This window comes from Oryctolagus cuniculus, chromosome 1 (genome assembly GCF_051225735.1).
Source record: "Oryctolagus cuniculus isolate XC-2025 breed Fujian yellow rabbit chromosome 1, ASM5122573v1, whole genome shotgun sequence".
Taxonomy (NCBI): domain Eukaryota; kingdom Metazoa; phylum Chordata; class Mammalia; order Lagomorpha; family Leporidae; genus Oryctolagus; species Oryctolagus cuniculus.
In genome coordinates, this window is record NC_142867.1 from 226,586,659 (window position 1) to 226,614,613 (window position 27,955).

Genomic DNA, 27,955 nt, shown 5'->3' on the forward strand with positions numbered 1-27,955 from the left:
TGGCTGAAGACGGTAAGTTAATAACAAGGCATTCGAGCGGGAACACATTCCACGCGAGTGACGAGTCGGCCGGTTCTGTCCGAGAGGCTCCAGGAAACATGGGCTTACGTCTCTCCCCTGGGACTCACAGAGCTGTTCGCAGGAGTGGATCCCTGCCCCTGAAGTCTGCAGCTCTGCAGCTGCAGGTTCTCAGCCAAGGCCAAGGCGTCAGGTGCTTCTCAGGGAATTTACTCCCAAGTCGGTTGCTTTGCAGTGGGCCACAGAGGGACACAGAGGCAGGACACCTGGCCTGCCGGGGCGCGTCCCTGCTTGCCCTGGGTCTTCGGTTCTGTCACCTGCTGGGGCTGGCTTGGACCTTCCCTTGGGTGCTCCTCGCTCTGATTCGCTGCAGTCCCATGGGCCCCAGAGCTCATCAGGGACTAGAACGGAAGTCTGCCCCCCTGCCTCCCCTCCCCGGGAGTCTGCCGCGGTGCTTGGTTCTGGATTCTGCAAAGAAGTCACACGTCAGAAACCACAGGCACACCAGGAAGAGCCTGGCACGCACCGAAGGCCGGCCAGCCCAGTTTCCACCTCCAACGCCCTGTCCTTTGCCTGCCTGTTCCTAAGTTTAATTGCCCGACCTCCTCGGCTGCCAGAGGTGTGCACGGAGCTGTGCCGGGCTGCCGGCTCCCTTCCCAGCCTCTTCCTGCCGGCACAGGGGCCTGAGGTGCCACACACCGTGGGGCGGCACATTCTGAGGATGCTGGAGTAGAAAGATGGGCAGAGCCTGGATTCCTGAAGGCAGGACCAAGGCACCACAGGAGGCCCCGGCACGGCCCCTGGGAAGAGGATCCCCATCCTGGTTTTGGCTTGAGCCCCCATGTTTGGCGCCTGTGTTACATGCAGCTAAGTGCACCCCTGATGCTCTAAGCTGCCATTTGCCTGCAGCCAGCCTCTCTGATTCTTGTTTTAATGTAACGATTTAGTTTTTTTTTTTGAAAAGCAGAGTGAAAGAAAGGGAGGCAGGGGAGAGATCTTCCATCTGCTGGTTCACTCCTAAAATGGCCACAAGCCTGCAGCCAGGAGCCTGGGACTCCATCTGGGTCTCTCTCCCGTGTGGGTGGCAGGGACGCGCGTACTTGGCCCATCTTCTGCTGCCTTCCCAGGCTGGCGAGCAGGGAGTGGCACAGCAGACTGTAACAGGGCCTCCAGGGTGGGACGCCATCTTGGCGGGTGGTGGCTCTGCCCGCTGCACCGCAATGCCTGTCTGCCCCTCCCAGATGCTCTCGGGGTGTCTTGTACAGTTTTCTGTCCCCACATCGAGGACCGCAGTGGCCTATTTGAACTAGTTATATAACTGTTAATGATAAGATTTCGCCCAGTAATGACCTCCTGAGCATCTCCTGATTGCTAGTGGTCTGACCTTTATGGCGGTCCAGGAACTAGACACGATTATTACCTTTAGTCTTACATGCAGAAGACAGAGGGTCAGAAATAGCCAACTGGGGCTGGTAATTGTGGCACAGAGGGGTTAAACCATTGCCTGTGTGCTGTGGCATAGCGGGTGAAGCCTCCGCCCATGGTGCCAGCATCCCATATGTTTGGCGGTTCGAGTCCTGGCTGCTCCACTTCTGATCCAGCTCCCTGCTAATGCACCTGGGAGAGCAATAGAAGATGCCCCAAGTGCTTGGGCCCCTGCACCTGTGTGGGAGACCCGGAAAAAGCTCCTGGCTCCTGGCTTCGGATCATCTCAGCCCCGGCCATTGCAGCCATTTGAGGGGTGAACCAGTGGATGAAAGACCCCTTTCTCCATTTCTCCCTCTCTCTCTCTCTAAACTAAACCTTAAAAAAAGAAAAAAGGAGTGAGCAGTGACTGGGTCAGAGAGACAAAGCCAGAAAGTGGAAGCTGGGCTCAGAACCCAAGCCCACCCAGCTCCAACACCCTACCTTCAGCTCACTGCACAGGAGGGGAAACTGAGGCTCAAGAGGGAGAAGGACTTGCCTGAGGTCACCCAGCGGCTTCAGAGGACTGCCCCTCAGGAAATCCGACCCTCTGTGTCCCCATTTCAGGGTTCCTTCTGTGACATCCTGCTTGAAGTTCAACTCGAGGTCTAGGGGCTGTGGGAGCTAACGAAGGTTGCAGGCAGAGGCAGGAGGGTGAGGCTGCAGAAGCAACTCCTCTTCCTTCAGCTGATGCGGGGGTCAGGGCTGACATGTCATGGCCCCAGTAACCCTCTGAGCCACCGTGGTCCCTCAGCCAGGCCAGCGCTCTCTCCCTGGGCTCCTCTGACCCCAGCCCCCGATGTGTGATGCTCTATGGATGAGGCGATGGTGTGGGCATGCTGGGGAGGGCGCCAGTGGTGTGACCGCTCGGCCATCCTGTGCAAATCAGTGCAGTGTAGACACCCAGGATGAGCGTGGGGGCTCTCCGCCTACCAGTCTCCTTGCTCGGCTTCCTTCCCGTCCCTGCTAGGATTTGGGTGTGTGTTTGAAAGATTCAGGGCTGGGGATGCAAGCGAGCCCGCGACAGACATAGCAGGGAGTTGAGTCGCAATGTCGACATCACACCAAGCAGGTTCCAGGTCTCAGCTGTACCACTCTTAGCCTGTGGGCTGCAGCAGGTCAGTTAGTTTTCCTCTTTACCAAAATGGGACAGGAAGAGAATCCACCTCCTGGGGCTGTGAGGAATTAGGAGGACACAGCTCCTCTTGGGGCTGCCGGGAGGGTGGTAATTCCAAGGATTGTGAAACACCTGTGCTTCTCTGTTCTCAGCTCCTCCAGGCTCCCCCACATCCCCCCTGCCCACAGCACCCCCACAGGGCACCCCTGTTCCCTACATGGTGCAGTCGGGCCTTGCAGTAGGCCAAGAAGGCGAGGGTGGGCACTCTTCATGACAGCCTCCTGCTCCGGGAGGAAATAGCAGGGAGCATTGGTCAAGAGGTGGCACTGAGCTCCTCTGGGGCTTGGGGGTGCCTCATAGAGCATCTTATCTCACCCCCACACGAACTCTTGCCGGAGTGGAAGGACATTACAAATGGGAAACTGAGGCCCACCAAGGGCTTTTAGCTGCTAAGGTCACACTGAGCAGTGGGGCTGGTGGGCAGGGGGCTGGGGCTGGAAGAGAAGTTGGGTTCATTCCAGAACTTTCCTGGCTGGCTGAGAAGCTGCCTGGAGAGGTGGGGCCGGGTGGGGCTGGGGCCCGGAGTGATTCAGGTAAGAGTCAGCTCTGGATTTCCAAATAATGGGTGGGGCCCAGCCAGGGTGAGACCTGTCCAGGGGCATTCAACTCTGGGCTCCAGCTCCGGTGGGCAGGAGCACATGTGGTGGGCATAGAGCAGGGGGTGGGGGCTGGCATGAAGAGAGGGAAACCAGCTGGATAGGGAAGGGGGGGTCTTTGTTGGCATAGCCAGGAGGGGCTGAAAGCTGAAGAGGGAGCTGTAGGTATGTTGGGGACGCTGGCCAGTGGGCCCGGCTGGGGAAGGCAGGGAAACTGAGGCAGGCACTGACACTTTCGGTGGCTGTCACAGCACATGACGGATGGGCAGCCACCTTAATGAGGCTGATCCTAGATCCCCACTCACTCCCAGAAGCTCTGTTCTCATGCATGCAGTTACTCATTCATTTCTTTATTTGAGCAACCGGCATCCATTGGACTGGACGTCTTCCACCTGCCAGGAGTGACCAAGACACTCACAGCCCAATAGGAGGGAGAGTGGGCAGTGCCAGGCAGTGTGGCACTGTCCCCACCAGGGAAGGCACAGGAGCTTCCTGGTTGAGAGCAAGAGGAGGGGGCTTCGCGGGGGCCCCTGGAGCTGGCCGTGCGCAGTGAGTGGAAGCCCAGCGTCCTGAGGACTAGGAAACAACCCTGGACATTCAGGCTATGGGCGCTGGAGGAGAGGGGCAGGGGCTGCTGGGCTGCTGGGCTCCTGGGCTGTCAAGGGCCAGGGCGGACCTCACCCCTGTGTATGCAGCTGGGGATCTGGCCACCGATGGGTCCCATTGCAACTCCACCTGCAGCCGGCCTCCCTCGCTGGCATTGTCACCAGCATGGCCAGGAGCCTGGTGCCTACCCCCTCTCTTCCCGGGATTCCAGCGCATCGTCCCACCTTCCCTCCTGTCTACCTCTCCGCCCACCCCACCGGAGCACTGTGCTGGAGCCCCCTCAAGCGAGGTGGGCAGCACTGCTCCCAGAGCCTGGCCATGGTGAGGGCCCCATCACTCCACACCAGAGCCAGTCCTGTCCCCGGAGACCCCGTGTTCCGGTCATTCTGGAGTTCACACAGGGAAACAGAGGCACAGGGACTTGACTTGGGGTCACAGCCATGGGAGAATGAGACTTGGATGCGCTTCTCTTCCCCACTGGGCCACCCGGCGTTTGTTTCCAGCACAGGTGGCTGGGTGGCTGGGGAGGATGGTGTTGGCAGGAGCTGTGGGTGTGGTAACTGACAAGGCCAAAGGCCCCAAGGCAGGGAGGGCCTGGCACGGGAAGGTGGGATTGTGTTCAAGCTCCTCGCGCCTGTCTTCATCCCCAGGAAGCCCCCGTTCCTTTGGGCAGCTGGCCCCAAGTCACCAGCCTTGACCCCGTTCTCTTGTCTTCTTGTCCCTTCTGGGCAGTGACCAGGGACCCCTCCAGCTGGCATGGATCCCAGAACCCCAGGGCCCCAGCCATCTGGGGTCTGCCCCGGCTTGCTCGGTCTGCCTGGGAAGCTGGCTTCTGTCCCAGTGGAGCACAGGAGCTGCAGCTGGTGGTGGTGGCGGGCCTCCCTGCCAGGTCTCACCTCTGCCACCGGGCCTGGCTCCCATTTGGCACCCAAGGGTGCCTGGGAGCTGGCACAAAGACCTCTGAGCCCTTTGCCAGGAATTCCCACTTCCCAGGCCAGCAGGATGTACAGGGGAAACTGAGGGAGACAACCCAAGGGCGTGAGGACCAGGACACCGTGTGACCTTGGGCCTGTCCCCCTCTCCCTTCTAGACTCAATTTCCACAGCGGTGAGGAGGTGCTGATGTTGGGGTTCTGAAAGTCGCTGGTGAGTGTAGGTCTGGCCGGTGCCCCTCCCCCCACACCCAGGCCGGCCTCTGTGACAACAGCACCTCCCAGGGACAGCACCTGGAGATTCCTGCGCATCACTTCTGGGATGGCTGCTGTCATTCTGCCCATTTTGTAGATGAGAACATTGAGGGCCAGAGAGGACAAATACCTCGTCCAAGGTGACACAACTGGGAGGCTGTGGAATCTGGGTTTGAACTTGGGTCTCCTGGACTCGGAGCCTGAGCTGTCTTTCTCATGGGGTCTGCCTGCCCAGTGGCAGGTTTCCCTTCCAGGAACCCACGTGCAGGCCGGCCCGACTGCCCGGCCGCCAGCCCCTTTCTCTCCTGGGCAGGTGGCTTCACCCAGCAGCTTCCAGCCTCAATCCTGTCCCCAAGCCCTGGGAGACCCTCGGCATTGCTTCTGGCCTCAATTTCTTACCTGCCACACGGTCACGTTTCGGTGCCACCTGGCCTTCCAAGCTCAAGTGCCCTTAGTGGCAATCATAGGACAATCAATCAAACAGCTGGCCTGCGCGGGGCCAGGGGAAGTGAGCGGCCGCGAGGTGACAGCGGGAGGGAGGGGCGGGGGTGGAGCCGCGGGATGGGTGGGGAGGGGGCGGGCCAGGCGGCCCGGAGCCGGGGCCGCCTTAGGAAGCGCCCAGGGAGGGAGCCAGCCGTCTGCGTCCCGCAACCATTAGCCGCCCCACGCCATGAGTCGTGAGTCCGGGCCCGATGCCCCTGCGCGCCCAGGGACCCTCGCGGCCTCGCGCGGGGCCTTGAGTGCCAAGCACAGCCGCTGTCTCTCCTCTGCAGGGAGCAGCCCCTCGCTCCGGCTCCCGGTGCTGCTGCTGCTGCTGCTGCTGCTGCTGCTGCCGCCGCCGCCCCCGGTTCTGCCTGCGGACCCTGGGGCGCCCGCGCCAGGTAGGGGTCCCTTCCCTGCCCTGGTCCCCGCCTCCGCCTCTCCTCCTCCGCCGGCCAGGTTTCTCCTTTTCTGCCTGCAGTGCCTGGGCATGGGGAGGGGGTTTGGAAGACCCTCGGGAGTGTGGCCTTGGCGAGGGGGATCTCGCGCGGCGTGGGCAGCAGGGACAGCTGCCCTCAACAGCCCCTCACCTGTTCCGGGCGCTCCGCTGTTTTCTGCGGGGGCCGGCGCCGGGGGTGTTCGGGGGGAGTTGGAGGGTAAGAGCGTAGCCTGTGGCAGCCTTGAACTTTCTGGGGTTCCGCGAACACCGAGGTGGAAACGCACGTGTAGCTCCCGCGGCTTCCTCAGGGGTGTAAGCCTCAACCGCGAGGTCCCGGTGGGGCAGATGGGGAAACTGAGGCTCAGGAGGAGCCATGGCGTGTCCTGAGCTCAGGATTTGAACCGCGGTCTCTCCAACTTCAGGCGCCTTGCAAAGCCTCCCCCCAGAGCCCTCCCCTCCGTGCTGCCCACAGTGGATCCCGGGTTCCTCGGGGCTCCGTGGCCCACAGGTCGATGGGAACGTCAGATTCCCGGAAAATTCCACCCCTCCCTCCCCCACACGCCCAGGACCCAGGTGGAGGAATTTGCTCCTCTCTCAGCCAGCTTTCCTCCTCCTGGGGCTGCGGCCTGGACCTAGCGCCCTCCACCTGGGGGCCGGGGGGGGGGGCATGTCTGCCTGTCCCCGGGGCTTGGTTCCCATCTGTGAAATGGGGTCAGGAGAGGATGGGGTGGGGGAGCCGTTCTGAGCCTCCGCAGCGGTGTGCCAGGGATTTGGGGCTCAGGGGCACCTCTGCAGACTGCCAGTCAGACCAGGCTTGCATGGGTGCGTCTGGGGCAGCCGGGGAGGATGTGGACTGGGAGAGCTGAGTGAAAGCCTGGTTTGTGGCCGGCTGGGGAGGAAGCTCCGTGTGGCCGGCTTGGCAGCCACTTCTTCCCTGCTCACGACAGCCCCGCTGAGGGCTAGAGCCAGACCCACTCGACACCAGGGGCCTCGGAGGCCTCGTGGCCAGTGGCTGGTGCTCGCCCTTGGGCTGGTTCCATGACCATCTCCTAAGAGCCCAGCACTTCCTCTGAGGCCCCATCTGCCCCATCCGGGTCCTCAGAGGTGCACAGGCCCCAGCCTGCCCGTCTTCCTAGGGCTGCTCTCTGAGGCACAGCGGGCTCCTGTCTTGCCTTTTCCTTCTTTGATATGTAAGGGTTTGATTGCTTTTGTTGACATTTCATACCCCTGCTTTAGGCCAGGGGAAACTCACCGTCTGATGGTGGCGACAGAGATGCCAACAGATGGTCACTGCCGGGGCTCAGGGTCATGGCTGAGGGACACTCCGTGGGGTGCAGAGCTTAGGGCACAAGCAGCTGCCTGTCTGCAGGGAGTTGAAGGGGGCTTCCTGAAGGTGGTGGTATTTGAACGGGACCTTGCAGGAGATGCTGGGTGAGGCCTGATTTTCTGATGCAAGCCATGGGCATGAACCGGGGCACAAAGTGAACAGCGAGGGGCGGGCGGGTGACAGGGAGCTGCAGGGCGTGAGGCAGGGGCTGGGTGGAGGGGATGCAGGATGAGGTTCAGGGGCTTGGGCTGTGGGTGACAGGAGGGATGGATGAGGCTCTTCCCAGGACCCAGGAAAGACCGGCTGACAGGTCCGTGCAGGGGCAGAGGGTTTGGGCTGCCTTGGTTTTGAGCGGAGGCCCAGACTCCCTGGGCACCTGCCCCAGGAAGCTGAAGCCTGGTTTGCCCCTCACCCCCATCCCCCACCGAGGGGAAGCAAAGGAGAGGAGGAGATGAGGGTGCAGGCTCACCGGGGCCGGAAGGTGGCTGCATGGAACGCTGCTCCTGCTTCACCTGGGGGGACAGCCGGAGTCCAACTTGCCAGGCGAGGCTGTGCCGGGGGATCCTTCACGTTCAAGTCCAACCCCTCCAGCCCCTGGATTTGGCCGAGTGCCCTCTCCCGAGCTAGGGAGTAGGCATGACCTGGCAACCAGAGCTGCGTGCCAGGCGGAAGAGCGGAGGGCAGCCAACCCTGGCACGTGGGGCAGGAGCCCAGCCGGGGCCGGGGCCTCTCTGCTGCCGCCTATCTCCAGCACCAGCTGAGGCTGTGAGCCGGGAGGGGCTTCCTCTCCAGCCGGGCCCTTCCTGCTGCTGGCACCCAGGACGGTGGCGCCTGGCGTGGAGCTGCCTGCACAGCAAAGTGCAAGGACTGGAGCCGCCCCCGCTCCCCGGCCCCAGTGGCTCAGAGCCCATGGTTTTCTCTTGGGCTAGGAGGCCCCCCGAGCTTCTCTAAATATTATTCTTAGGGGATTTGGGGCCAGCCTCCCTAACTGGCCTCTCCAGAGCCTGCCGCCTCCGCCTCCCAGAGGACTTGGTGTTCCCTGGCTGTGCCTGTCCCGCCTCGGCCCTCATCCTGCTCAGCCCTGAGCCTGGAGCCTCAACTCTTGGCCCCGGTGGGTAGGGGGTGGGGACATTTCCTTGCCCAAATCTTTGGAGAGGTTTTGGAGCCGGGAAGTCCCAGACAGTCGTCGTCTACGGGGACACGGTCCAGCTGCTTGGTGGTCAGACCTCGTGGGCAGTGCGGGTTGGGGATCACCCCTGCCTCGGGGGCCATGAGCACGCAGTGCGAGCAGGTTGTAGGGGTCTCTGCTGATGGGGTAAGGGTGGCGTGGGCGGGACATACTGAAGAAATAACCAGGGAAGGCGGGAGGATCGGCTCCAGCCGGAGCAGGTTCCTGGAAGCCTTTGAGCTCGCCTGCTCCATCCTTTCCGTGGGAGATACAGGAAATGAGGCCCTGAGGGTGGAAGAGACGTGCCGAAGGACACAGAGCCTCCCTCTCCAGCGCCTGTGCTGGCTGTGGGGTACTCAGGTGCCTGCAGCTCCCCCGGCTCTCTTTCTTGATGGTTTAGGGGTGTCCTCCACTCAGCACAGAGCGAAGTTGACATAAAGCATGTGGAATTGAGGTTAGACTGAAGGAAGGCCTTCCCGTCACACTCCTCAGAGAACTGCGGCGGCAGGGGATGCTGACTGCGTGCATTCAGGATTCTCCAGGTTCTCCTTGAAGGAGCAGGGAGACACCGACCTCACCTGGGCTCACTCCCTGCCTGTGGAGCCAAGCAACTTCCTTTCCCTCTCTTCTGGAACTCCAGGCCTGGGCACCTCCAGGAGGAGGAAGGGAGGGGAGGAGAAGGGAGTTCAAATCTTGGCTCTGCTACTTGGAAGCAGTGGGGCTTCAGCAAGCCTCTGAGCCTGGGGGTCCTCCTTGTGCTCCATCCCGGGGAGGGCAGAGCAGGTTCCGTGGGCACCGAAGGTCTCGGGCTTGGTCTGCTGGAACCCTGGCGTCCCCCAACCGTGACAGCCAACCACCCCAGCGCCCTAGGGCCCAGGCAGCAGCTGGTGCCCTTGCTGGGGAGAAGTTCTCCTGCCTCAGGGCAGCTGGTGTTTATGGAAAGAATGTGGGGGAGGGGGAGGGACAGGCCGTGGTGGGGGAGGGGCCGCAGCTCCCTTGCGATGGCCTCTCTTGGCAGGAGAGGGTTGTGGGCAGCAGCTTCGGGTCAGGAGCGTGCGGCCCTTTTGTCTGCTGGGGCTACAGCAGGAAGCCCTCTGGTGAGATCACCGAGGCGTCTGGGAAGGTGAGGGAGTCTCTCTGGCCCGGCTACAGGCGGGCCCGGCTCCCCAAGTCCTTTTATTAATTGCACAAACATTTGTTCAGCTCTGGCCAGCACATCTGGATCCCGAGGCTGAGCCCTCGCTGTGTCAGGGAGGAGAAAGCCAGGGAAGGTGTGGCCGCTTCTCTTGGACACTCGTGGTGGAGAGAGCCCAGAGCCAGGGCCGGGATGGGTAGGGAGAGTTAGTGAGGACATTTTGGGGGGCTTCCTGGAGGAGGCAGGTGGAAGGGCCAGGCCAGGTGGGTAGATCGGGCGGGGAGGTGCTTTAATTAAGCTGTGGGGCTCAGAGAAGGGGCGTCCACGGCACGTCTGGGCTGTGGGAGGATTGGGGAAATCAAGGCTGGGAAGAGGCACCGGCTTCAGCCTTGTGCCTTGGAGTGGAGGAGGGGCCCCTGGTGCCAGAGAGCCTTGTGTTGGAAGCTGGGCAGCAGGGAGCAGGGGCGCTGTGGGAGCAGGAGAGCCCGTGTGGGGAGTCCCAGCAGGGGTGAGACATCCTTTCTCAGAGGGACCAGGTCCTGCAGGCAGGTCCTGCAGGCAGCCCAAGGCTGATTCCCAGGCTCCCTGGTGCTTCTGGGCCTGTGGCTGTGGAAGGGGAAGCTGGGCCTGGGTCCCGCCAGCCTGCAGCAGCCTGATAAGACCTTTGTGCCTAAGCCTCTTCCCCTCGGCCCCTCCCGCCATCACCCCTGCCCAGGCCACACAGATGCCATTGTGGGGCCGTGGGGAGTCGCCAGGGCTTAAGCAAAACTATTTGCATGATTCTTGAGAGTCTCTGTGTGGGAGTGGTGTGTGGGGGGCCCTCTCTGTGTGTGGCAGGAAGTGGGGGGCAGGAAGACCTTGCTGCCCAGGGCCCAGCCAGAGACCTCAGGCCAGGCCTTGCCCGGGTCATGCCCTCCGACTGCAGCACCCCGAGGCGACCGAGCCAGCGTGGGGGTGAGTGGGTGTCCCAGGCTGCTCCTGCACTTTGCTACCCTCTTGACCCCCTGTAGTCAGTTGCACAAGTAATAAAAGTTCCCTGTAACTTTGGCTCTGAGCCCAGAGAGAAAAGAAGTATGTTTGCAGAAGGGATTCTGGTATTTTCTGTGCACAGCCAGGGAACCAGGCTCCCACCGGGAGCCCAAGTCCTGGGCCCTTGGCCAAGCCACCGGCTCTCCCGGAGCCTCCCTGTGCTGAGTGTGTGTGTGTGGCACTCTGCAGGGGGTGGGGGGGAGGTGGACCCCGGGGACCCAGGGGCGCCTCTCAGAGGGCAAGGGGGCAGCGGTCAGGGAGGTCTTGCTCGGGACGTTCCCAGGAGGCTGTCCAGCCGCGTGTCCCCTGCCCCCTGGGTGCATGGCCTTCCTCAGGCCCCTAGGGTCGGACACCACCCCGACTTGGGCTGGCGAAGACCCGAAGCCTTCGTCTGTTCTCAGGGTTCTGGATGATTGGACTTGATCGCCACGTCTGTGGCGGTGGAGTGGAAGTGAACGGGTGGCCAGCCGGCCAGGTGTGGCTTTCTGGCTTTCCTTTTCTCTGGCCTCAGTTTCCCCACCTGCAAAGTGGGCATTACATTTGTCCTTTGTTCCCTTTGGTAGAAGTGCAGGGATGGTGCAAAATCCCATTTTCTCAGAGCTGGGGGTGGGGGTGGGGGTGGAGCTGGCCTGGGGGGAAGTCCCCTCCCCACCCTTGCCCCTTTTCTGGATGCCCAAACCCTGCCTTTACTGTGGGCTTTGACGGGCAGGAAGCGAATGATCTAGAAGCCAGTGGCTGCAGCGGCTTATCATCATGCCTCGTTCCCCTTGTTGGCAGCAGGGAGGGCGGGGACTTCCCATGTGGGTGCGACCAGGGCCAGGGCCTGGCATGGCAGGCGAGGGGCGAGGGAGAGCCCCTAGCGGAACTCTGACGTCAGAGAGGTGTCCCCCAGCGACTTAGGACAGAGCTGCCGCTTGGGGCCGCGCCTTTGGCCCCTCCCTCCCCATCGGGGGCTGGGTGGGGGTCAGGAGGTGCCCCTGGCATGGTCTCTGATCCCCAATTCTCCCCCACAGTGAACCCCTGCTGTTACTTTCCATGCCAGCACCAGGGCGTCTGTGTCCGCGTCGCCCTTGACCGATACCAGTGTGACTGCACCCGCACGGGCTACTCTGGCCCCAACTGCACCGTCCGTGAGCCCTGCTTCCAGCCCCTTCCCCCTGCAGACCCCCACTTCCTGCCCTCCTCCCTCAGGGCTTGAGCCTGGCCCACCCGCTCGCCCCAGCCCTGTGCCCTGGACTGCACATCCAGCCCTGGCCCTGGCACGCGGCATCATTCCCAAGGCCCCAGCCTTACCCCCTGCCCCTGCCCAGCTCCCTGCCGGCCCTCAGCCCTGGCTACCTCCCATCCCACCGGGAGGGTCACCCTCGCGTCCCCCCACAGCTGACCTCTGGACCTGGCTCCGGAGCTCCTTGCGGCCCAGCCCCACGTTCGTCCACTACCTGCTCACACACGTGCGCTGGTTCTGGGAGTTTGTCAATGCCACCTTCATCCGGGACACGCTCATGCGCCTGGTCCTCACAGGTGGGTGTGGGAGCGAGGACGTCTGCCAGTTCTGACAGGGGCGGTGGGTGGAGAGAGCGCAGGGGGAGGCGCGGGGCGGCGGAAGCAGCCGCAGCACCGTGGTCACCGCTCCTGTCACCCTCCGCAGTGCGGTCCAACCTCATCCCCAGCCCCCCGACCTACAACTTAGATTACGACTACATCAGCTGGGAGGCCTTCTCCAACGTGAGCTATTACACGCGCGTTCTGCCCTCCGTGCCCAAAGACTGCCCCACGCCCATGGGCACCAAAGGTAACGGACACGGGCTGGGGAGCCGGGCCCGAGGGTCACAGGGGGCACCCGGGTCTCCTCTTGGCGTGGAAGCAGGTGGAAGAGCAATAACCGACGCATTTTGCAGACAGGCAGACCTAGGCAAGGCGTATGCCCTGTCCAGAAGCAGGGATGAGGACAGGCGAGGCAGCAAAGAGGCAGGTCTGGCTATCGTGTCTTATTTCCAGGGCGCCTCTTGGCTGGCACCCGGCCTGCTGTGAGTGGGATCCTGCCGGCGTGGGACTGACTTCGAAGTTGAGATGTAGGAAGGGAGGAAGAGTGCGCTGTTTATTAGGTGATAACTCCGTGTTAGATAGCTTTACGTGCTTCACCAGGGTGGAGTGCAGATAAGTTCACATTTTTTTTTCTTCGTTATTTGCCCAAGACCTCACTTGGTCTCGTTGGCAGGGGTCTTGCTCCCAAGGTCGTCTACCCGTTCCAAACCTAGTGATAATTTAGAGTTCAGAGAAAGCCCAAGTCCACCGCTGTTATTTCAGTCACGGCCACACGGTGTCGCTGTTTAACGCTGGGTCCGTGCAGCCCCATGGTTGTGCTTAGGCGGCTTTAGCGCCTTGCACGTGTAATCGGTCTCTGCCTTATTTTTATTTATATACATATGTATATTTGACATAAAGAGAACAGTTTGTCTACTTGGATGGTTTCAGTCACACGATCAGCTATTATTCCAATGTCACGACTGTTCTGCCGGGTTAGCTGGATCAATGCTGACCACTCTCAGAGAATGAGGATTCCAAATTGTGAGGTGTGGGGCAGTCCCTCTAACTTCCCCCTTGGAGAGTCTCCTCTGGGTGCTCGATAGCGCTCCCTGCTGGAGGGTCCAGGGGAGGCCATTTCAATCCAGATTATTTCAGCACTGGGCCTCACATAAAGTATTGTGGGGGAACACTTTTGCAAGAGCGAGCCACTTCTCTTAATTCCTTTCTGAGGGCCTTGGGTGCAAATTCATCTGACATTAACATAATTAGGAAAGTCCTCTCAATACTCCTCATAATGAGAGACACCCACTTCAAGCTGATGCCTGCATGAAGGCATTTGAAACAGGGAGGCATGGCTGCCATTTGGCCCAGGGGCCAGGACGCTGGTTAAGGTGCTCCCATTGTCTGAGTCTGAGCCCCAGCTCCGGCCCCTGTTTTCACTTCCTTCTGATGCAGAGCCCGGGAGGCAGCAGGTGACGGCTCAGGTAGCTGGGTTCCTGCCACCCACACGGGAGACCTGGATTGGGCTCCCAGCTCCCAGCTTCAGCTCCCAGGCCACTGTGGGCATTTGGGAAGTAAAGCAGTGAGCAGGAACTCTGCCTATCTCTGTCTCTCAAAGAATTAAACAAAACCTTAAAGATAAGATAGATGGGCAAGCTCTGTCCTGCAGGCCAAATCCAATCGGACCCTGTGTGTGGAAAGGCAGTGTTGCTGGAACACAGTCCTGCTTGCTTGTTTCTGGGCCGCCCATGGCTCCTTCCCGTCACAGCCGCGGGACTGGGGGGCTGTGACGCTGACCACACGGTCTGCACTGCCTCGCGTGTTTACTCTCTGGCTTTTCATCAAACGAGTTTGCTGAGCCTTGATTTAAAGGATTCTACTTCACCAGTTTTTTTTTTTTTTTTAAGTTTATTATTTATTTTAATTATTTGAAAGGGGGAGAGGGGGAGAGAGAGAGACTCCAAATATTGGCTTATTCTCCAAAACCCCACAGCAGTTGGAGTTGGGCCAGACCAAAGCCAGGAGCCTGGAGCTCAATCCAGGTCTCCCTCATGGGTGGCAGGGACCCAGTGTTCCCCACCCCAGGGTCTGCATTAGCAGGAAGCTAAAATCAGAAGCAGGGTGGGACTCCAACCCAGGCACTCAGGGGCTGGCGCTGTGGCGTAGCGGGTAAAGCTGCCAACTGCAGTGCCGGCATCCTATATGGTTGCCAGTTCAAGTCCCGGCTGCTCCACTTCTGATCTAGCTCTCTGCTATGGCCTGGGAAGAAGTGGAAGATGGCCCAAGTCCTTGAGCCCCTGCACCCACATGGGAGGCCTGGAAGAAGCCCCTGGCTCCTGGCTTTGGATCAGCCCAGCTTGGATTGGTTCAGCCGTCTGGGAATTGAACCAGCAGATGAAAGACCTCTCTCTCTCTGCCTCTGCCTCTCTGTAACTCTGCATTTCAAATAAAAAAATAAATCTTTAAAAACAAAAAACGCAGGCACCCTGATATGGGATGCAGTCATCCCAAGCAGTGTCTTAACTCCCACGCGAAACGGCGGCCCCAGCGCGCCAGTTTTCTGTGACGCTTAGTCTCTCGTGCAGCCCTGAAAGCCACTGTCTGGGACAGCTGTCGATTGCCTCATTCGCAGATGAGGAAACTGTGGCTCATAGAGAGAAGCTGACTTACCTACGCTGACATAGCCGGCAAACTGCGCAGCCGGTCACGGTCACGGTCACGGCCACAGGAGTCCCTGCTCTTCTTTCCTTCTTTCCTTAATTGGTTTCCCCTTGGGAAAAGTTGCAAATCCACACAGAAACCAAGAGGAACATGTAACGGACTCTTGTGCCCGTCTCTTGGTTTCAACACTTAACTCCAATTTGCCAGTCTTATTTCAGCTGTCTCCTCTCAGTTCTTTTTTTAATGGAGGAATTGTAAAGCAGATCCCAGAGGTTACGCCGTTGCACCCGCACCTCCCTCCAGGGTCTTTTTGTAGACAGAACATGGGGGGGTGGGGCGGACATGGTCCTAAGGAACCGTGCTGGCTGCCGGCTCGGACGTCTTCCTGGCGAGGCCGGAAGCCCCCAGGGTAGGGGCTCCATACGGGATCTGGAAGCAGCTACTGCTCTTTCCTGCCTCCCCGACCAGGGAAGAAGCAGCTGCCAGACGCCCAGGTCCTGGCCCACCGCTTCCTGCTCAGGAGGACGTTCATCCCAGACCCCCAAGGCACCAACCTCATGTTTGCCTTTTTTGCACAACACTTCACCCATCAGTTCTTCAAAACCTCTGGCAAGATGGGTCCTGGCTTCACCAAAGCCTTGGGCCATGGGGTGAGTAACCAGCAGGGGCTCAGCACCCCCCTGGGCCTCCCTTGGCACGTGCTGGTCATTGGCGGTGCAGCCCCGGTGGTCTCAGCGGAAACCACCCCCGTCTGCAGGTGGACCTCGGCCACATTTACGGAGACAGCCTAGAACGGCAGTATCACCTGCGTCTCTTTAAGGATGGGAAACTCAAGTACCAGGTAGGGCTGGGCCTAGAGGTGGGGTGGTGGGAGCGGCTTCTTGGGGAGTCCACTAGTGAAGGCTGCTGGGGGGTCCCCGGGTCGTGTCCGAGGAGGGGCAGCTCCTGCTGTTCCATGAGGAGAGACGGTGAACCCCGGGAGGAGGGCCCATGAGGGGCAGACGTGGCCTCTTGCGTGGTCTGGGGAGGTGGAATTTGGAGCTCAACAGGAGCTGGGCATTTGCAGCCTGTAGCATTCATTTAACCAGGAACTGCGGTGTGCCTGGCACAGGTGACAGTGACCATGGTCTGTGACCACAGCCACACAAGCACTAGGACTGTGTAGCACAGCACTGTTCAGTGGCGATGTGGTGTGGGTCACATGTGTAATTCAAGGTCCTGGTGGCCACGTTAAATAAGGGTGATGAGGAGGAGGGGGACTTGGGGGAGAGGAAGGAGGGAAGTATGGTCCTTTTAGAATTATATCTATGAAATACATGAAATCTGTTCTCTTTATATTAATAAAAATTATAAAAACATAATTGCCTAAAATTAGCAAATGAATAAACCCATACCAATGGCCACAAAAATGAAAAAAGAATAAAAGAACTCACAAGGACCAGATGGATTTTATGTCTTTTACTTAATGCAACACATCCAGAATACTGTTTCCACCTGCCATTAATAAGACACCTCCCATTCTTTTTCTCATGATCCATCTTCAAAATCTGGTATGTGTGTTACACTCACAGAACACCTAAATTCAGACGCTAGATTTTCTTTGGAAAGAACTGAACTGTGAGTAAGTAGATTCCCATGTCCAAGCATATTGTTCAAGCACAAGTAAAGGTTTTACAACAGCTAAATACCAGTTTTAAATTGTGAATCCAGCGACAGGTGTTCGCTGTAGTGCTAAAGAGAGCACTTGGGACGCCCGCATCCCGTGTTGGAGTACCTGGGTTCAAGTCCCAGCTCTGTTTCTGATCCCACTCTCCTCTAATGGGCACCCTGGGAGGCAGCAGATGGTGACACAAATGAATACTTGGGTCCCTACCACCCTCATGGGTGACCTGGGCTGAGTTCTTGGCTCCTGTCTTTGGCCTGGCCCAGCCCTTACTATTGCAGGCATTTGGGGAGTGAGCCAGTGGGTGGAAGATCTTTCTCTGTCATGTCTGTTTCTGTGTCTTTCAAATTCAATAAATAAAAATTTAAAAATATAAGCCTAAATCAGTAACATCAGAGTTAAAGAAAATCCAACAAAATTCAATTCTTCGCTCACACTAGCCAACTCTCTAGTACTCAGGAGCTGCAGGCTCCGAGTGGCTACCCATACTGGAGTGTGCAAATCTAAGCAAGGCCAGGGCAACCAGCTGTGATAACAGCCAGGGAGGAGAAGGTGCAGGTGCCACCAGTGTTCAGAGGGTGGGGAAGACTCCCCTGGGAGGTTACGAGTGCCCAGAGTTGCATGAAAACAGGAGGAGGAGGTGTTGGGGTGGGGACACAAAGAGGAAGGGGCTTGCTTGCAGCAGAGGGCTCCTGTGCGAAGGCTCGGCCCTGGGGAGTAGTGGGGGGCAGCTCAGAGGGGCACCAGCGTGGTGTGTTTGCTGAACCTGGTGATGGAGGTGAGGGTGCGGGGGCCAGGGGAAGGAGTTCTGATGTCTGCCCAGAGCAGAGAGCCCTAGGATGAGGTTTAAGTCCGGGGCTGGTCATTTTACGAAGGCTGCTCAGGCCGCGGTGTAGTGAGTGGGCTGTCCAGGAGTGTGACGGCATAGGGAGCCCACTTCCGGAGAGAAGCCGGGCTGGGAAAGAAGACTGGGTTGGAGTAGGACAGCGGCAAGAGAGACAGATCAGGGGACTGATTGGAAGCCTTGGTTGAGAGCCCGGCAGCTGGAAGCAGGAGTCAGCTGGGGGTGCCCCTCCTCCCCACCCCACCCCCGGTGGCCAGGTGTCCCCATCCCACAGGTGCTGGATGGAGAGGTGTACCCGCCGTCGGTGGAAGAAGCACCCGTCCTGATGCACTACCCGCGGGGCGTGCCGCCCCGGAGCCAGATGGCCGTGGGCCAGGAGGTGTTTGGGCTGCTGCCCGGGCTCATGCTCTATGCCACGCTCTGGCTACGTGAACACAACCGCGTGTGTGACCTGCTAAAGGCCGAGCACCCGACCTGGGACGATGAGCAGCTCTTCCAGACTACCCGCCTCATCCTCATAGGTGAGGCCCGGGCTGGCCTGAGGGGCACAGCGCGGGGCTGGGAATCCCAGCTATTCTGCTTAGCAGCCGTGAGCGCCTGGGCGGGCGCCTCTTCTCCTGGGAGCTGCGCTCTCCGAACCTGTACGTTGGATGCCTGATGCTGAGACGCTCAATGGGAAGGCGGCCAGTGCCTAGCAGGCATTCAGAAAGTGCAGGGTGACTGGCAGCTCCTTTGATTGGTCGTTTCCAATGCAGCTTCCGCATCACACACACTGCACCTGGGCGCACGCTGTGTCCCCAGCACGTGCAGGGTCAAACGCCAGCTTGCCCAGACTTCAGGATTCTTCACGTGTCCTGCCCTGCGTGTGTCTGCCTTCTTGGAGTGCAGGAGCTCCTAGGAGACTCAGGACAGGATATTTTAGTGTCCCCTACGGGGGCGAGTCTGCAGCCTGAAATGTCAGCTGGTTTCCTGCTTGGGAACTTGGCCCCTGCCAGCCCTGTCCAGACCACATTCCCTCTGACTCACTGGTCACTTCCTTCTCTCTCTTCTGGGCACCACTGGGCACGGCTGGTCTCAATTATAGCGCCTGATTCACTGGGACCCAGAAGAGCCAGGCATCAGGGATAGAGGCTCTGAAGTCCCCACCCGGCAGAGATCTTGGCCAGAGAGGGCAAGTCTGTGTCTGGGAGCTGCCCAGCACACCGGGTGGTGATGGAGTTGTGTGTAAAAGCAGCATCCCTGAGACTCTGCACGTCCAGTGCCTTGTTCAGCATCCTGAGCACCTCATGAACCAGGTGTGATGATCCTGCTGGAAATTAAGATTCAGGCTGGCGCCGCGGCTCACTACGCTAATCCTCCGCCTTGCGGCACTGGCACACCGGGTTCTAGTCCCAGTCGGGGCGCCAGAATCTGTCCTGGTTGCCCCTCTTCCAGGCCAGCTCTCTGCTGTGGCCAGGGAGTGCAGTGGAGGATGGCCCAAGTGCTTGGGCCCTGCACCCCATGGGAGACCAGGAGAAGCACCTGGCTCCTGCCATCAGATCAGCGCCACGGAGGCCATTGGAGGGAGAACCAACGGCAAAGGAAGACCTTTCTCTCTGTCTCTCTCTCTCTCACTGTCCACTCTGCCTGTCAAAAAAAAAAAAAAAAATACGATTCAGGAAGGCTGAGTTATTCTCCAGGGCCACTCGGCAGAGGGAGACTTGCCCTAGGTCTGGCTGCCCCCCCCCCCCCCCAAGTTCCCTTTCCTGAGACTGAGCTGCTGCGAGGGGCGAGTATGGGCGGGGGATTCTCCCGCACTCCTGCACTCCACCTCCAGCTTCTGCCCACGCACACGGAGACTCCCTGTATGCCAGGCCCTCCCTGTGCCCGGCAGTTGAGATGAATCCATTTTTTTCTGTCCCTCGCCACGACCTTGTGGGTATTGTAAGTGACATTGCCAAAGTGGCACAGACTACAGATGAGCAAATCCAGGGTGATAGAGATGAAGGAACCTAGCAGCTGGACCGGGTGAGGCCAGGCGGTGGGCCCAGCCCTGCTGATTCCCGATTCCATGGCTCTGGGTCAGTTTGCCAAAAGCCAGTTGGCCAAGTTTCTCTTCGTATCCAGTTGACCAGTCATCCTCCTCTCACAGAATGTGCAATTGCTTCTCCCCCGCTTGGTTTGCTTTGTAGCTGGTTCCCGAGCGGGCAGAGGAGGACTCTGGTCCTAAGAATTCTGACATAGAAGAAAGACTTTTTTTGGAGACGTGTTTGGGACTTGGCTCAGCATCTGGCCGCAGGGTCCCTCTTTGGCTGCAGTAGCAGTAGCCCAAGTTATCTCTTCCAAGCCCCCTCCTCACTCGCCCCCTCCCCAGGTCAGCCCTCCACTTTTCCACTTTTCCATCTCCTATGGTCTCCCCCGCCTCTTTTTTTTTTTTTTTTTTGACAGGCAGAGTGGACAGTGAGAGAGAGAGAGACAGAGAGAAAGGTCTTCCTTTGCTGTTGGTTCACCCTCCAATGGCTGCCGTGGCTGGCACGCTGCGGCCGGCGCACCACGCTGATCTGAAGGCAGGAGCCAGGTGCTTCTCCTGGTCTCCCATGGGGTGCAGGGCCCAAGCACTTGGGCCATCCTCCACTGCACTCCCTGGCCACAGCAGAGAGCTGGGCTGGAAGAGGGGCAACCGGGACTAGAACCCGGTGTGCCGGCGCTGTAAGGCGGAGGATTAGTCTGTTGAGCTGCAGCACCGGCCTCCCCCGCCTCTTTGTAATGGGCCATGGGTGGGTGGTCCCCCAAGGGTCACAGCACCAGTTCTCGGGCCCCTCCTTTGCCAGTCCTGCTCAGGCATAGTCCCAGGTGCTCTTGTCTTGGGATCCAGTCTAACCCGGGATGGAAAGTTCTATTTTCACATCCCCTTACAAAGAGATGAAGTGGCCAAATAAGATTAGACAACAGCGACAAAGACGAGTGAAAAGCCAGCACTCTCCCAGCGGTGTCCGAGTGTCCGGACGCCCTGACCCTGCTCCCAACCTCCGCCTGCACAGGGGAGACCATCAAGATCGTCATCGAGGAGTACGTGCAGCAGCTGAGCGGCTACTTCCTGCAGCTCAAGTTTGACCCCGAGATGCTGTTCAGCGTCCAGTTCCAGTACCGCAACCGCATCGCCATGGAGTTCAACCACCTCTACCACTGGCATCCGCTCATGCCCGACTCCTTCCAGGTGGGCTCGCAGGAGTACAGCTACGAGCAGTTCTTGTTCAACACCTCCATGCTGGTGGACTACGGGGTCGAGGCGCTAGTGGACGCCTTCTCTCGCCAGAGCGCTGGCCGGGTAAGCCTCAGGTGGCGGTGAGGGCGGCTGGGCTGGGGGACCCGAAGGCTGGCTTGCTCTGCTGCAGGTGGGGGTGCTGCCCCTTCTCCGGGCGGTGTGAGCACTCCTTCACGAACCCCCTGGCCCACATGTTCACGCAACCATAGCAGGCTTAACTGCAGGTGCTGGGGAGCCGGTGATGAACAAGACGGTGTGGCCATTGTGTCCTTGTCCTTTTGGTGCTTACATGCTAGAGGGGGTAATGGCCAGATGACAGCTAATGTCATGTGCACACTTGTGGGTGCTCAGTGCTTTTGAGGTGTTAGGAGAGTTGTCAGAGCAGGTTAAGGGCTGTAACACTGAGGCCGGCATTTGGTGCAAAGGTTGACACCCACATCCATACCGGAGGGCCTGGGTTCGAGTCCCCGCTCTGCTTCTGCTCCAGCTTCCTACTCTCATGCACCCTGGGAGGCAGCAGGTGATGGCTCAAGTACTTGGGTCCCTGCACCCACGTGGGAGACTGGGATTGATGTCAGGCTCCTGGCTCGGACCTGGCCCCATGGGCATTTGAGAGGCAAACTCAGCACATGGGGAGATATTTCTCTGTCTCTACTTCTCTCTGTCTGTATCTCTGACTTTGAAATATATAAAAAATAAAACAACAAAACAGAATTCCCATTAGGTGCACAACCTTGCTGATACCCTGATTTAAAAAAAGAAAGGAACCAGAGGACAGAAAGCTCACAGTGCTCTGGGAACTGAGGGCTGGGGTTATGGGCAGGGAAGTGAGCGAGAATCCGAAGGGTGGATGGGGGTTTCCCAGGGGAAGAGGTGGTGTCAACTGCAAAGGATTATGTTCCAGACAGACGACAGCATGGGCAAAGGCCCAGGGGTCAGAAGTCATGGAAGTTTAAGAACAGGTAGACATTCAGGGCATGGTGACATGCGTGAAAGTGTTTGTATGCAGTAAGTATTAAATGCTGACATATTTATTTGAAAGAGAGAGCGAGAGCTTCCATCTACTGTTTCCCTCCCTAAATGTCCACAACAGCCAAGGCTTGGCCAGGCCAAAGCTAGGAGCCAAAAAGTCCATCTGGGTCTCCCATAGGGGTGGCAGGGACTCAGGCACTGGGGTCATCACCAGCTACCCCCCAGGAACTGTAAGAGCAGAAGCAGAGCAGCCGGGGTGAGAATTGTGTGCTCCAATATGGAGTGTGGATGTCTCGAGCAGCGGCTTAACCAACTGCACGACACCCACCTCTGAGGGGCTGCAGGGTATGTTCCCCCCAGTTCATTGTGGAAATCCTGACCCCCAGTAGATCACCCTGTAACTGCATTTGGAGGCGGGGTCTTTGAGGAGGTAATTAAGGCTAAACGAGGTCAGCAGCGTGAGCCCTAACCCGATGTGACCACTGTCCCTAGAAATGGAGGAGAGTTGGATGGGACACCCCTAGAAGGGGCAGCCTGTGGAGAAAGATAGGGCAGGCCGAGGCGAAGGTCCCAGGGGGAACCTCCCTGCTGACAGCACTGATGGTGGTCTTCCAGCCTCACAGGGTGGGGGAATCAACTTCGGTTGTCTCAGCCCCCTTGGCTGTGGCGTCGTCACTGGCTGTTCCCGCGAACAACCACAGCTTCTTTCCCTGGGATTTCTAATTGACGCCCTCTTTTTTTGTTTTAAGATTTATTTATTTATTTGAAAGGCAGAGTTACAGAGAGGCAGAGGCAGAGAGAGAGAGAGGTCTTCCATCCACTGGTTCATCCCCCAAATGGCCGCAGCAGCCAGAGCTGGGCTGTTCCGAAGCCAGGAGCTTCCTCCGGGTCTCCCACGTGGGTGCAGGGCCCCAAGGATTTGGGCCATTCTCCAGTGCCTTCCCAGGCGCATTAGCAGGGAGCTGGATTGGAAGTGGAGGGGCCGGGAATCGAACCAGTGCCTATATGGAATACTGGCGCTGCAGGCCTGGGATTTTTCCCACTGTGCTACAATGCCAGCTCCTAATTGACTTCCTTTCCACTTTCCCTTCTCCTCCCCATTTGGGAGTTTCTATCTCCTTCCTCCCAGCGCCCAGAGCCCTCCTTCCCATCCGCGACCTTTTGTGCAGTGGCACTGTGCGGATTTAGCTTTCCTCCAGGAGATTTGCCTGAAATTGGCATACGCTGCTGCCAGTGGGCAGCTGCGGGCTGGTTTGTGGCCTCTGGACAATGACAGAGACAATAGCCACTGTACGGGCTGCACGGTCTCCAAGCACTTTCAGGGTACAACCAGGATGACCAGCATCATACCAGTGTCCCCCGTGTGAGGTGGACTGCATCAGAGGCGTGATGCGCCGAGGGGACTCCGTGTGAGACATGACCAGAGGGCTTCTCCCAGGAATCTGCACGCCCGGCCACCCTCTGCAGGTTACCGTGTACCCCACGCATGACATCGGCTCTGCATGCTTATTCTGCTGTAGTTGACTACCACCGTGTCAGGTGGTTGCTCTGAACAGCCCCATTTTTACCTAATGAAGGAATTCAAACTTAGCGCAAATGCTGCCTGAGGTCCCTACATTCTTCTCCCTAGGGCTGCCCTAAAAGGGACCCTCGACTGGGTGGCTTGAAACAGCCCAAACATGTTTGTTCACAGTTCTAGAAGCCGGAAGCTGGAAATCAAGGTGTCAGCAGGACCGTGCCTGTCTGCAGGCGCTAGGCAGGGCAGTGTTTGTTCTGTGGCTTTCTCTTAGCTTCCGGGGGTGGGGGTGGCTGACAACCCTTGGTGCTCCTTGGCTGACATACATCCCTCCCATCTCAGCCTCGTCGGCACCTGGGGTTCTCCTTGTGTCTGTCTCTTCTTATCTTGCAGAGACACCAGTTACTGGACTAGGCCCACCCCTCTCCAGTATGACCTCATATTTTTTTTTTTGATTTATTTATTTACTTGAGAGGCATCATTATGGACAGAAAGAGGGAAAGACAGAGAGAGAGAGAGAGAGAGAGGGAGGTCTTTGATCTGCTGGTTCACTCCCCAAATGGCCGCAACAGCTGGAACTTGGCTGATCCAAAGCCAGGAGCTGGGAGCTTCTTCCGGGTCTCTTTCATGGGTGCAGGGGCCCAAGCACTTGGACCATCTTCTGCTGCTTTCCCAGGCCATCAGCAGGGAGCTGGATTGGAAGCAGAGCAGCCGGGTATCAAACCAGCACCCATATGGGATGCTGGTGCCACAGGCAGATGATTAACCTTCTACACCACATGTGTGACCTCATCTTAACTTGATCACATCTGTGAGGACTCTGTAGTAGTCACCCTCTCCCATGGGGGACATGTTCCAACAAGACCACTAGTGGATGCCTGAAACGGGAACCAGTACCAACCCCTGTACATACCGTGCATACAGAGTCCAATATAAATTAGGCACAGTAATAGATTAACAACAGTAACTTATAATAAAATAGAGCAATCATAGTAGTACACTGAAAGTAAATATCTTACTGGGTGTACTCCTCCTTTTGGCGGTGACCAAAAAGGAATGAAATGCTCTATAATGCCTATGTGGTGAGCTGAAGTCAGGGGACGATGTAGGCCTCGTGATGTAGCTTAGGGGTGTACTCACAAGCACCAGGAGACCATAGCAGTCAACCAAAAAAGTGAGATGCATACTAAGTGACTTATGGCGAGGTAGGGTACACAGTATGGATGCGGTGAACAAACGGATGATTGATGAACAAGGCAGGAGTGGGGATGGCATAAGATTTCACCACACTTCCCAGAGGAGTGTTGCGATTTAAAGCCTTTATGTAATGTGTTTCTGGAAGTTTCCATTTAATAATTTCAGACCATGGTTGATAAATGCAACTGCAGAAGGTGAAATTGTGGATAAAGAGGGACTACCATGTTTATAAACAAGGTCTCATTTGCAGGCCTCAAGACATCTTTGAGGGGGTTGCAATTCAACCCCCAACAGTCCTACAACTTGAAAATGGTTGAGCTGGGACTGGGGCCAGTCCCTGTTTGCTTTGCTCCAAGGTGTACGAGTTTCTGCCCCAGTTACACTTGCTCTGTCAAAGCAGAATTTTCTTCAGTGTTAACATTGTCATTTCTTCCTGAGCAGTGGAGTTCTCTTTAGACCCATGGGCCTCAGCTGTTATGAATCAGAATGTTTTTTTTTTTAAATATTTATTTATTTGTTGAAAGGCACAGTTACAGAGCTGGGAGGTGGGGAGAGAAATTTTCCATTGCTTCACTCCCCAATGACTGCAGCAGCCGGGGCTGGGCCAAGATGAAGTCAGGAGCCAAGGACCTCCATTCATGTCTCCCACGAGGGTGGCAGAGGCCCAAGTACTTGGGCCATCATTAGCTGCCTTCCTAGGAACATTGGCAGAAACCCGGGTCAGTAGCAGAGGAGCCAGCACTCCGTTCTGTGTTCCAGTATGGGATGTGGGGTCCCAGGCCACAGCAGCTTAACCCACTGTGCCACAACGCTTGCCCCCACGAGTGAGAATCTTTTTCTGGAGACTTCTTTATCTCACCAGGTTACTGGGCTTTGAACCCTGTTTTCCCTCCCTTCACAGGGGAGATAATACAGAGGACTGGGGAACACCGTGAGCCGAGTCCCTGTGGGGGTTCTCCCAGCCCACTGCACACTGGCGACTCAGGGAGCGTGGCAGTGAGAGGCCAGATCCCTACCATCGTGGCTGCTGGGTCGGGCCAGGCTCTCCGTCCTGGCTGGGGCGGGACATGGGTCTTGATGTTCTTGAGAAGCTCATACGGGCTCCGGGACGGCCCAGCCTGGCCTGGCTGTTGGACCACAGCGGTGTTTGTCCCTCTGCAGATCGGTGGTGGCAGGAACATTGACCACCACGTCCTGCACGTGGCCGTGGAGGTCATCAAGGAGTCTCGAGAGATGCGGCTGCAGCCCTTCAACGAGTACCGCAAGCGGTTCGGCTTGAAGCCCTACGCCTCTTTCCAGGAGCTCACTGGTGAGCAGCTGGTTCCCAGACACAGTCCCCGCCCTGGGGGAGCTCAAGGAAGGGGGGCATCAAGGAGACAGGGTGGGACCGTCCCTGGGATGTGGGGAGTCAGGAGTGGCGAGGGCAGAATGGGCGTAGGTGTGGCTTCCAGCAAAGGGTTTATGCTGAGGGCTCGGTTAGTGACGGGAGGTTGGCACCAGACAGGATTCCATGCTAGAGCTTTGGGGTTTATTTTACCTAGTGGTTCATAAGTACACATGGATGGGCCAGCTGCATAAGAATCATTTAGAAAGTGGATTAAAATACAGAAAATCAGACACCTTCTCAGAGGTTCTGATTCAGTAGACTTGGGTTCTGCCCAAGAGTCTCACTGTATGTGTGTGTGTGAGTGTGTGTGTGTATGTCTGTATATGTATATATCTGTATGTAAACACCACACACACACACACACACACACACACACACTCACACTACCTGACTGGCAAACTTTACTGCAAGTTCCTCACTCATACACTCACATACACACACTCACACAAGCACACACACATACATACACACAAATGTATACATAGTTTTTCCAAGATTCCCAGATGCTGGGTGGCCCAGTTGAGAACCCTTATCACAGCTAATGGGGAGCCACTGAAGCCAGACTGTGACCTGAGCTGTGCCCAGTGCCCTGTGAAGCATGGATTTGAGGAAATGGGTAGAGACGCTCGTGTCGGTGTCCTCATGGTCACTACGTGTGAGTGTGTACTTGTCATGGGGTGGAATCATTGATCCTGGGATCTATGCACGAGTTCCCCACTCCTTGTTACACTTGAATCCTCCGTGACAGATGTGCCAGAGGGAAGACTGTCGCTGAATTTCTCTGGGAGCTTGGACACGTTACCTTGTATCTTTGATCTCGGGTAGATTAAATGGACTCAGACCAGGATGAGAGACCCTGAAACTTGCCTGTGACAGAGGCAAGATGGGTCGTGTTCTCCTTGTAATGACCAGGTGATCAGGTCCCGGAGAAGTCACACACTGCTGGGGGCAGGTCTGGGTGCCGTGACTCTCCTTCCATAGCGCATGCCTCCCGAGTCTCAGTGCAGGACAAGGGGCAATATTTCTGCTTTCCTTCCTGATTCTTCCCCCTAGCGCCAGCAAGGCCAAAGTCCAGGGCATTTGTCCAGTTGCCCAAATTGCTCCTCTAGAGTCCCTCTTGTCCCAGAGAGACAAGGGTCCCGAAGCTTCCCGTGGCTCTGACTCTGGCTTCTCCCGCTTGTAGGAGAGACAGAGATGGCAGCGGAGTTGGAAGAGCTCTATGGAGACATTGACGCCTTGGAATTCTACCCGGGGCTGCTTCTGGAAAAGTGCCAGCCAAACTCCATCTTTGGGGAGAGCATGATCGAGATTGGGGCTCCCTTCTCCCTCAAGGGTCTTTTAGGGAACCCCATCTGTTCCCCAGAGTACTGGAAGCCAAGCACATTTGGTGGCGAGGTGGGCTTCAATCTCATCAAGACAGCCACACTGAAGAAGCTGGTTTGCCTCAACACCAAGACCTGCCCCTACGTTTCCTTCCGTGTGCCCCGCTCCAGTGGGGACGATGGGCCTGCTGCAGAGCGGCGATCCACAGAGCTCTGAGGGTTCAGGGAGGCAGATTCCCGAGGGTAAAGCTCTGTGCTTGTCATTGTGGAATGCCGAGCCAGGCGCACTAGTCTTCAATGTTGGTCTTTCGGCTTGGCATTGTGAATGTTGAGGCTGACATTTAGGCCTTTGCGTCTCACCTGTTACCAGAATGTTGTAATTTTTGTCATTCAAGAATACTGAGTTTCTGGTTAAGTCATCAGAGTGTTAGGGGTGGCTCTCATTTGGCCTACCAGAACACTAGCTCCTGGTTGACAACTTAGAACGTCATTAGGCGTTCTAGAATATGGCGCTCCAGAAAGCTAGGGGGTTACTTGGCATCCTAGAATCTGGGCTAATCTGATTCAGAACAGAAGAACCTAATGCCCAACAAGAACAAGAACGCATTGCCTGCGCCTGTGCCTGCACTGAGGGGACGAGGTGGTGGGGTATTCTTGTCCACTTAGACCCTGGTCCAAGGAGGTAGAGAGAACAGGTGATTTTTTTTTTTTTTTCCGACACTTTTGGTTGGAAGCCACCGGAGCTCTGTTCCCATCCAGGGCTGAACTCATGGCAGCTGTTTCTCATGAAGCTAATAAAATTCTCTTTCCAAAGTTGCCTGTGTTGTGCGTTTTTTGGGTCCATCTGGAAATGCAGCAGCAACATTCTCCGAGCCGCCGCTAGGTGCGCTAGAGATGGCGGCGTGCAGCTCCCTCCTGGAACCCCGTGTCCTCAGTGTGCAGATGACTTTCCACGGTGCCGTCACTTCTGCCCATGGGGCAGGCGTTGCCCTTCCCC

At 57.7% G+C, this 27,955-nt stretch overlaps 1 protein-coding gene and 1 long non-coding RNA gene across 2 annotated transcripts; one reads left to right on the forward strand and one right to left on the reverse strand.

The window, feature by feature from the left end:
• Positions 1-5,707: 5,707 nt before the first annotated feature.
• PTGS1 (prostaglandin-endoperoxide synthase 1) lies at positions 5,708-27,771 on the forward strand (the record flags this gene model as incomplete). Its single annotated transcript, NM_001082681.1, is given in 11 exon segments — positions 5,708-5,724; positions 5,821-5,928; positions 11,639-11,755; positions 12,006-12,146; positions 12,274-12,417; positions 15,282-15,463; positions 15,571-15,654; positions 17,595-17,841; positions 20,341-20,627; positions 25,411-25,558; positions 26,820-27,771. Coding segments are annotated over 11 exon segments (1,821 nt in total). The 3' UTR covers positions 27,176-27,771.
• Positions 5,881-9,397, reverse strand: LOC149128879 (uncharacterized). The gene is made up of 3 exons (XR_016211685.1): positions 7,763-9,397; positions 6,118-7,329; positions 5,881-6,011 (listed from the first exon to the last, which is right to left on the reverse strand). It is a non-coding gene; the product is annotated as an uncharacterized LOC149128879 (long non-coding RNA).
• Positions 27,772-27,955: the final 184 nt, after the last annotated feature.